This window comes from Mytilus galloprovincialis, chromosome 11 (genome assembly GCF_965363235.1).
Source record: "Mytilus galloprovincialis chromosome 11, xbMytGall1.hap1.1, whole genome shotgun sequence".
NCBI lineage: Eukaryota > Metazoa > Mollusca > Bivalvia > Mytilida > Mytilidae > Mytilus > Mytilus galloprovincialis.
Genome location: NC_134848.1, coordinates 76,646,334 through 76,657,323, shown reverse-complemented (window position 1 = coordinate 76,657,323; position 10,990 = coordinate 76,646,334). Strand labels below are relative to the sequence as shown.

The following is a 10,990-nucleotide window of genomic DNA, read 5'->3' as shown; positions in this document are numbered from 1 at the left end:
TTCATTTGCCCCTGTATGGAATGTATTTCGTTATACCGTTGTCCGTGCGTCCGTCATTAAAAGTTGTTTATATATAAACTAAAAGATTCCTTTGTATCTTTAAGAATTTCTGATTTTCCATTTTTGTACTTTATTGCCCAAACATTAATTGAGCAGTTAACACAACACTTAGGTAACTGGTTTATATACATTAAAACAAGCTCCCTTTGTTTTTTGGGTTTGTTTTTTTTAAATTAAGAATTTGCGAAATGACAATGAGGAGAGGTTGAACTTTATTTTTGAAATAAGTATCGATCGTATCATGCGCTTGTGGCGCAGCTATTCATGTCTTATTACATTAATATAAATCAATCAGAATGATTTTTTTTCTTTTCCTATCTTTTTCATCCGGAAAATGCATGCAGTATTTGCCACTTGACATTTAGCACTCAAAAATCAATTAATTTTTATTTAGGACGGATCATTGAGTAAATACATAACATTATCTGCTTGACCCTGGAACTATTAGAACTATTACCGTTAGAATTTTTTTTTTTACATATGAAACGTAAATATCCTTTCTTACAGATGATCGGTCAACACTTACCTGTTATTTTATCAAACGGTTGACATGCGTAAAAGTTCATTAAATTTTGTTGACAAGTAATTCGAAACTCTTATATTGTTATCATGTTTACACGTTGTTTGCGTAAAATAGCCACAACCACTTAAGATTTATTACTTATTTTTGTAATGTGGGAATGAATGCACATGACGTATTAACTCATCTGTGGCTTTTAACATTACGGTGAAACTTTAATTTTAAAAGCATACCAATTCATTGGGTGTACGGACTTAAAAATGGAAGTTAAAAAAATGATGGTACATGTGTGTGTATTTATGATGGCAGGTATGTTATATGTGTATATAAATGTAGGTTTTATATAAAGTGTTATAATTGTTGTTCTATATTTAAAAAAAAATGTAAACCGGACACATCTATGTCGTACGAAGCCCTCGGGACACAGTTCATTTGCATAAAATCAAAATTATATTGTTACATGTTACTATTGTTATTGTAGTTATTGACATGATTTGACATATTTTTATAGCCTTTTTCTTATGTTGAACTATAACATAATAGTCCCAATTCAGAGGGAGGGTTAGCGCTCTCAAGTGTGTCAAACGCGCCACATTCTGTATGTGCCTGTCCCATGTCAGCTAGGAGTCTGTAGTCCAGTGGTTGTCGTTGGTTCATGTCTGTCATATTTGTATTCGTAAATTGTTTTGTTATGAATTAGGCCGTTACTTTCTTATTTGAATTGTTTCATATTTTTATAATGCCTTTTATAGCTGACTGTACGATATGGGTTTTTCACATTGTTGAAGGCCCTACGGTTGACTATGATTGCTTACGTCCACTTCATATGCACTTTAGTGAATTATTGTCTTTATAACAATATTTATAAAAGGATTGTTTGTGCTATATTATCGTGTATATTTATCTTTGGGTTTCTATCTGGTTTAACCTGTATATGTAAAATTGATCTTAATAAAATTGAGAATGGAAATGGGGAATGTGTCAAAGAGACAACAACCCGACCATAGAAAAAACAACAGCAGAAGGTCACTAACAGGTCTTCAATGTAGCGAGACATTCCCGCACCCGGAGGCGTCCTTCAGCTGGCCCCTAAACAAATATATACTAGTTCAGTGATAATGAACGCCATACTAATTTCCGAATTGTACACAAGAAACTAAAATTTAAAATCATACAAGACTAACAAAGGCCAGAGGCTCCTGACTTGGGACAGGCGCAAAAATGCGGCGGGGTTAAACATGTTTATGAGATCTCAACCCTCCACCTATACCTCTAGCCAATGTAGAAAAGTAAGTGCATAACAATACGCACATTTAAAATTCAATTCAAGAGAAGCCCGAGTCTGATGTCAGAAGATGAAACCAAAGAAAATAAACAAAATGACAATAATACATAAAAAACAACAGACTACTAGCAGTTAACTGACCCATGTTATCGCTTGTGATTGATCATGTATATATACAAGCTACATAATTATGATCACGTTCAACTGATTCATTATTTTTTTTTCAAATCATATTTTATATAGAAATGAGAAGATGTGGTTAATTGCTTATGAGATAACACTCCACAATGGATGAAATGTGGAGTGTCTATTAAACTCCTTTTGAAACTATTTTTGATACAACTACCTGCATGCATTTACTTGTAATATTGGCGCAAATGAAAGGTTTTCTTTTTGGCGCAAATGAAATATGGTTTGTTGCGCAAATGAAAGTTTTTTTTGGAGAAAATGAAATGCCAATTGGCGCAAAAGCAAGGCACCGGGCGAAATGACACAGAAATTAACAACTATTATGGTTTATTTTTCTTGTTCGTCTACCAGAACCAATGAAACACTTTTTTGAAGATGAATAAATTCCAAGTACTGTTTGGGATATCAACTCGCCTTGGATTTATATTTTTGTATTACACTGTACATATATACCTGAGACATACAAAGCACCATATACATGTATCTGTAAGTGTAACTTCTAATATAACATTCACGTATTTAAACTGCATCCATCAGATCTGAGACAGGTCTTATCAGTGTATCAGTATATGCTAATACGACCGTAACATTTTACTTTAGAACACGCGATAACATTTTTAATATTGCAACCAGCTAGCTATACATATTGTACACATATATTTGTAACAGGTAAACGTGCATACACTTTTACAAATAAAGTCTCATGTTACATGTTTCCTCCTTCCATGTCGCGCAAGCGATAATGTGGATATATTTTTTTTTTGTAACGGTTTATTTTGGAGTCCTCTTCACGGTCCGCGTTTAAACTGTCGATTGCAATGAAAAATTAAATCTTATTTGGAGTGCTTCATTTATGTTGCGAAAGTATATATTTTTTTAAACTTATTTCTATCTCTAAATGCCTATTCATTAACTCTTCTGCATGCGTAACCCAACATAATTTTTATGTACACTTGTTGTTTACTCTATCGTCATTCATTTTATTCAATCCACTGTTTGATTTGGGTGGAATCCATCACATATCACCATACAAAGACACATTAGGCAGTTATTGGGCAAATTGCATTGCTAATGCATTACATTACATTTACTTAGGCAAAACCAGCATGTTATATTACAATAATTTATGTATTTTGGACTATTACTTTACCAAAGTAATGCGTTATATTACAAATTATATTACATTTTATACATTTCACTATCCAAAAAAATATGTATACGATAGTTTATACTTAAATCTTAGTACCATTAAAAAAGTATTCAAAAATCCTTTTTCTGACTCAGAATTTGAAATGTTGGGTTAATAGATGGAAGAAGATTGGGTATGAGTGCCAATGAGACAACTATAATAATTCACCCAAGTCACAATTTGTGAAAGAAAAGTTTACCGGGATTATATAGGGACACTAGTGTACAGTTGAACTTATATACAGGGTCAGCAATCATAAGTTATATACAGGGTCAGCAATCATAAGTTATATACAGGGTCAGCAATCATAAGTTATATACAGGGTCAGCAATCATAATTATATACAGGGTCAGCAATCATAAGTTATATACAGGGTTAGCAATCATAAGTTATATACAGGGTCAGCAATCATAAGTTATATACAGAGTCAGCAATCATAAGTTATATATAGGGTCAGCAATCATAAGTTATATACAGGGTCAGCAATCATAAGTTATATACAGGGTCAGCAATCATAAGTTATATACAGGGTCAGCAATCATAAGTTATATACAGGGTCAGCAATCATAAGTTATATATAGGGTCAGCAATCATAAGTTATATACAGGGTCAGCAATCATAAGTTATATACAGGGTCAGCAATCATAAGTTATATACAGGGTCAGCAATCATAAGTTATATACAGGGTCAGCAATCACAAGTTATATACAGAGTCAGCAATCATAAGTTATATATAGGGTCAGCAATCATAAGTTATATACAGGGTCAGCAATCATAAGAAGACTGACAACATGGGATAGCAGGAACCAACATAATTTTTAACCTAATTCTTATTAATGGGATTTTTCCTTTTTTTCTCTTTCTTTTTCTTATACAATTTTCTAACTATCTGTTGTCGCTTTTAGCAGACGTGAACTTTATAAATTTGAATTACATTAAATAGTTGTGTCTCCTTATCAAACGAAGACACCAGACTGACCAGTATCTACGTCAAACTTTTACACATTAATGTACATGCTTTAGATATTAAGGTATTACGCATCATTTTCCAATCAAACAATCCTAGTCCTCCCATACTTCCGTCACAAATAGTCCTGTTGATTTAACCGAAATATTTCCTATCTTTTATTTTTATCTGTTTCCTTTTATATACGAAAGACGTTTATCCCTAGATTTTGTGTACTTAAGTCAACTTTATGAAAAGTATGACTGAACCTAATCTTAAACTAAGAGACGTTTTACCAATACATAAGCAATTCATGAAATATTACAACTATTAATAATATGTCAAAGTTACAAATCTTGAATCTTGTTTTAAATTAACAACTATGTCTATAGTGAATAAAAAGTGTCACTGTTATTTATATGAAGAAATTTTTTTTGTGAATAATGTTTAAGCGAATGTTTTTGTTTTTTTAAGGTTATGTATATAATTATTATATACATGCGTACTCATAACCGTCAAAAGTTGTATTTCGCATTCATACATGTAAAAAAATCAAACTATTTAAACTGAACATGTTTGTATTCCTATCATTTCTACCCATAATTTATTTCTGGTATTATAGATCAGTGTCCGTATATAACTTGAATCGGAAATGTGTATGATGTTTTGAAAAAAAAACCTAACAAATCTGTTATAAATAAAAGAGGGTATATCCAAAATTTTATGGAAATATTCTTTATAAAGCACAAAAATGTCAGTATTCTCCTCAGAAACTAACAAAACCTTTAAATAGACTTATTAAAAGGGGATATAGTTACGATACTGTTGTCAGGTCATTAAAGATTGCATATTTTGGCTTTAACATTGATTCACTGATAGGGTCTTTGCATCGGAACTAAACACATTTATTTCTAAAAAAACAGTTGTTGGCATGACACGGGTTATGTTCTTCTCATATATTTTATGATAGTATGATACTAAACCCCTAACGGGAGGGATTGTACCTGATATTCATATGATGAAGACATAATCTTTCAATCAGTTTAATTGAGGTCTGGAGCTGGCATGTCAGTTAACTGCTAGTAGTCTGTTGTTATTTATGTATTATTGTCATTTTATTTATTTTCTTTTGTTACATCTTTTGACATCAGACTCGGACTTCTCTTGAACTGAATTTTAATGTGCGTATTGTTATTGTTTTACTTTTCTACATTGGCTAGAGGTATAGGGGGAGGGTTGAGATCTCATAAACATGTTTAACCCCGCCGCAATTTTGCGCCTGTCCCAAGTCAGGAGCCTCTGGCCTTTGTTAGTCTTGTATGATTTTAAATTTTAGTTTCTTGTGTATAATTCGGAGTTTAGTATGACGTCCATTATCACTGTACTATTATGCATATTTTAGGGGCCAGCTGAAGGACACCTACGGGTGCGGGAATTCTCGCTACATTGAAGACCCATTGGTTGCCTTCGGCTGTTGTTTGCTCTATGGTCGGGTGGTTGTCGCTTTGACATATTCACCATTTCCTTTCTCAATTTTATATTGTGGTTCTGGTCATATTGTCATACTTTAAGATGGCACCTGATTTACAGTAAAGTAGCCGCACATATCAATTGTTAAAACTTTAGTTTTACCGAGCCTGCCGGTTAACGAAGCCATGATCACACGCCCTCCGAGCAAGCACGTACATTTGGGGGAAAGTTGGAAGAATTACTCTAATTAGCCGTTTATCGATAGGAGATTAATAAAGGAATCAAAAGAGCGAAAAAAAAATGTATAGGTCACCGTGCTTGTTTTCGAGATATAAGCCATTGAATTTTTGGCGGGAAAATGTTCTCTCTTGACTTTTCATAGCTTTATCATTGACAAATTTTGGCGAGAAAATGTTCTCTCTTGACTTTTCATAGCTTTATCATTGACAAATGTTGGCGGGAAAATGTTCTCTCTTGACTTTTCATAGCTTTATCATTGACAAGTTTAAGTCCTCAAAAACTATTGAAAAATAATTAAAATTTTATAAGATTTTAACAGACAGCTTATCATTTTACATGTAAAAGAATTATAAATAGAAAAAATGGGGGTCACCCTGCAAAATTTGTTAAGGCATTCAAATGAATAAAACCAAAGGATTCCGAAAATCTTTCCAAAATTCAAAAGCATGACAAGCGAGCTTCCTTAATTGGCTATTGAAAAAGTTTCTTTTCGAGATGACAAGTAACAAGCTATCTTTTCAAATGCGTCATTTCAGGCAAGATGTAGTAAATATTCAAGGTTTCGTCGTATAGCAAGTTAGGAGATCTCGAAATTCTGATATGTTAACAAAACGACCAAACAAAAATACATACGTTTATAAAACACGTAGAAAATTTAAGACCGAGGAACACGAAGCCCCACTAAAACCCAGAGATGATCTCAAGTGCACTGTAAGGGTAAACATATCATCTAAGTTTCTCCCAAGGTATATCAATTGCTGTTACCGTGTAAAGCACTATTTTTGTTTAATAATGTTCATAAGATATCGGTGTGTCAGTAATAATTACTCCAAATCTCTGTTTGTTCATAAGATCTCTTTGTCAGTTATAATAACTCGAAATCTCCGTTAGATCAAAAGTTGACAATTATTCCAAATCTCAATTTATTCCTCAGATTGTTGTGTTATTGATGAATACTCACAATCTGTATTTGTTCATATGATCGATATGTCATTGACGATTACTTCAATCTATGTTTCTTCATAAAATCGTTGTGTCATAAGCGTTTACTCAAAAATCTACGCTTTGTTCATACATGTAAGCTCGCTGTGTCACTTATGATTACTGTTTATATCTGTGTGAACATAAGATAGCTGTCAGTAGTAATAATCTTAATCCCGTTAGTTCATAAGATAAATGTGGCATTGACGATTACTCGAAATCTCTATTTTTTTCATATAATTTCTAGGTCAATGACGAGTAATCCAAAATCTCCATTTGTTTCATAAGATTGTTGTGTCATTGATAAATACTCCAAATTTTTGTTTGTTCATAAGATAGCCGTGTCATTGACAAGTTCTCCAATATTTTTGTTTGTTCATAAGATAGCCGTGTCATTGACAAGTTCTCCAAATCTTATTTCATAAGATAGCCGTGTCATTGACAAGTTCTCCAAATCTTATTTCATAAGACAGCCGTGTCATTGACAAGTTCTCCAATTTATTTGTTTGTTCATAAGATAGCCGTGTCATTGACAAGTTCTCCAAATCTTATTTCATAAGATAGCCGTTTCATTGACAAGTTCTCCAAATCTTATTTCATAAGATATATAGCCGTGTCATTGACAAGTTCTCCAAATCTTAAAGAATTTTCATAAGATAGCCGCGTCATTGACGAGTTCTCCAAATCTTTTGTGTGTTCATAAGATAGCCGTGTCATTGACAAGTTCTCCAAATCTGTGTTTGTTTATAAGATAGCCGTGTCATTGACAAGTTCTCCAAATCTTAAAGAATGTTTTTGAGATAACCGTGTCATTGACGAGTTCTCCAAATCTTTTATTTCTTCATAAGATAGTCGCGTCATTGACGAGTTCTCCAAATCTTAAAGTATGTTCATGAGATAACCGTGTCACTGACGAGTTCTCCAAATCTGTTGTTTGTACATAAGATAGCCGTGTAATTGACAAGTTCTCCAAATCTGTGTGTGTTCATAAGATAGCCGCGTCAATGACAAGTCCTCCAAATCTGTGTTTGTTCATAAGATAGCCGTGTCACTGACGAGTTCTCCAAATCTGTGTTTTTTCATAAGATAGCCGTGTTACTGACGAGTTCTCCAAATGTGTGTTTTTTCATAAGATAGCCGCGTCATTGACGATTTCTCCAGATCTTCATTTGTTCATAAAATTGTTGTTTCATTGGTGAATACTCCAATTCTTCGATTTTAAAAGTTTGTTGTGTCATTTACATTTCCTCCAAATCTTTGTTTGTTAAAAAGTTGTGCTCCGTGTGTTCATTCGTCTTAAATTGACATTGACAGTATCTCAACATCTCCGTTTGTTCATTGATATAAGATCTCTGTTTCATTGTCAAAGATTTCAAACCGTCTGTTCATAATAAAATTATCATAATTGTATTGAGAAATACTATAAATCTCCGTTGGTTATAATGTCGCTGTGTATTTGACAATTACTGTAAATTTGTTATACCCTTTGTACAATATAACTATATATCTGATGATTTGTTAGAAAAGAAAACTGAACTCATGGATGGTTATGTTAAATTCACAGATAGTGCCACAACATGACTTAGTTTGAGTCTGTTTTTAAAACAAATTGCTCCCTAACATGAAATTAGAACGTTTTTTTCTATTGTAGGTTATGTAAATTCACAAATTTATAGTTACACAACCCGATTATTATCAAATCGCTTCTGAGTTTGAGTCTGATTTTTTTTTTTTATCAAATTGCTCCCCAACATAATATTGGAACGTTTTTTCTATTGCAGGTTATGTAAATTCACAGATAGCAACGCAATCCGATTTAGATCAGATCGCTTCCGGTTTGGACGTTAAAGTTGATATGGTGGAGAACCTTGATGATGGAAGTCGACATCTCTTTAAAGTGACGTTCAACAATAAGGCACCAAAGTCTCTGACAGGTGTCAACTGGAAAATATATTTTTTTAGTTTTTTCATAGTAGAATCTAAGCATATCCTTTCGGAAGATGGTCTATATACTAAGCCCGAAGGATATACGCTTCCGAATGTCAATCTCAAAGTAATGCACGAAAACGGCTGTCTCTACTCAATGACACCTACAACCGGATTCAAAGAGTTACCTCAAAATGGAACGAGAGAAATAACATTTTATGCCGCTAATTGGGCTGTGTCTAAAACAGACATTCCACCAAACTGGTACATCTCAGCAGACGGACTAAATGCACGTGTTATCGATAGTACTAAGGAAGGATTTGTTGGGGAGTTTACCAGCGCAAAACAATGGAAGCGAAAGAAGGAAGATAAATATGACCCTTATTCTCCAATGTCACGTTATCAACGTTATAAAACAACAAATACTAATGTCCAGATAAAAATGGTCATACCGACTCCAAAAGAAATAACTAACCTTGACACATCTAAACTGCTCAATATAACTGGAAAGGTGACAATAGTTCACAGTGGACTTGACAATGAAGCATCATTTCTTACAGGTAAGGGAGCAACCATTCAACTTCAGCGGGGGAGGGAAGGGGATGTCATAAAATCAATTATTTTTTAAAAGTTTTTAGTTTACTAAATTGAATTAAAATGTTTTCCATTAATATACACTGTAAGGTATGGGGTATTTTGCAATGAAATATTGTTTTATGAAAAGAAAAAAACAACATATTATGCTCTGATACAATATGTTTTCATGCTTCAACATGATAATCGTATGGAAATGTTAAGTATCTACATTCATATATAAGTCTTTGTGTTATGTTTTCCGAATGATAATTTGTCTTGAAAAGTGGTTTCTGTTAATCTTGAGCAATTAAAACGTAACAAAGACGTACGTATGTTAATATGATTTAGAATAACAATGATATACTTTTCTTTCATAATATCTAAATAATGATTTACAAAATCACTTTGCAGATAAATATAACTTTGATAGCAGTGCCACAGCTTCGGCTAATGGAGTCAATATATATTTGTCCATAAACAGCACCATACTTTCTGCGGAGGGATATAGCTTAACTGTGAATCCATCAGCAAAAACTGTTACCATATATGGAATGACAAATGCTGGTGTGTTATATGGTGTCCAATCTCTACTTAGTCTTTTGTCACATGGACTCAGTATACCACAGATGGAGATCCGAGACGAGCCTCGTTTTGAATTCAGAGGGATGTTTATTGATGTTGCAAGAAATTTTGTTTCAAAGAACGTTCTCGAAAAACTGATGGACTCAATGGCAATGTATAAACTGAACAAATTACATCTCCACTTAGCCGACGACGAAGGTTGGAGAATTGAAATCAATGGTCTACAAGAATTAACCCAGGTAAGTCAAAGTATAGAAACATTTCCAATTGTAAATGCATAACCAATAATTGAACTATTATATATGTTCACTAGCACTGTATTCATATTTGACCAGTCATGATGATTAAATTAAGTTAATTGAGCGATATGAATTCGAAATAAAAGCTGAGACTTATTAAACGAAACCCCCACACGTTGAGATTAGAATAATAATAACTTAGGTCTTTTCCCTATCGGTTGTAAAACTGTTGCTAAAGTTCGATGTGCATGATGTACTTATTCGCAGCCACGTCCAGTCAGAATGGGTATGTTTAATACGGTGCCTCAGATCTAGAGAGAAATACTTTCTAGAAGTGTTTGAGGGATCTATATGTGATCTCATTCAAGCATACTATCTTCTGTCCCTATTTAGCATATCCATATTTTCCAGTGGCAGTCCAAATCACCCCAACCTCTAATAGACGATCGAACTATTTATTTATTTTTAATTTTTTGTCCTGAATTTACATGAAATATTTTCCACTGTATGTTACGCAACGGACAATCGATCATTAAACACCTGTTAATATAAAAAAATATCAAAGTTTTTATTGCATGTAGGAACAATGAAAAAAGAAAGAAATATGAATTTAAACCTTATATAAAATCGAGTTATGTTAATTACATTGCTTGTTTTATTAATTGTTTGAGATCTACGTATACATTTTGGATATTTTGATAGACCTAGATAATTGGTTAATGTAAACTATTTTTTTGCAAGAAAATTAATATTTTGCAATAATAACACTAGTTGTAAAAGTTGGTTA

The 10,990-nt window shown here is 33.0% G+C and overlaps 1 protein-coding gene across 1 annotated transcript in view; it reads left to right on the top strand.

The window, feature by feature from the left end:
• The first annotated feature begins 619 nt into the window (after positions 1–619).
• Positions 620–10,990, top strand: part of LOC143052831 (beta-hexosaminidase-like) — a 31,025-nt gene continuing 20,654 nt past the window's right edge. The window contains exons 1-3 of the mRNA XM_076225937.1: positions 620–889; positions 8,662–9,366; positions 9,794–10,203. Of these exons, the coding sequence (XP_076082052.1) occupies positions 841–889; positions 8,662–9,366; positions 9,794–10,203 (1,164 nt within the window). The 5' untranslated portion in view covers positions 620–840. The remainder of the gene's footprint in view (positions 890–8,661; positions 9,367–9,793; positions 10,204–10,990) is intronic.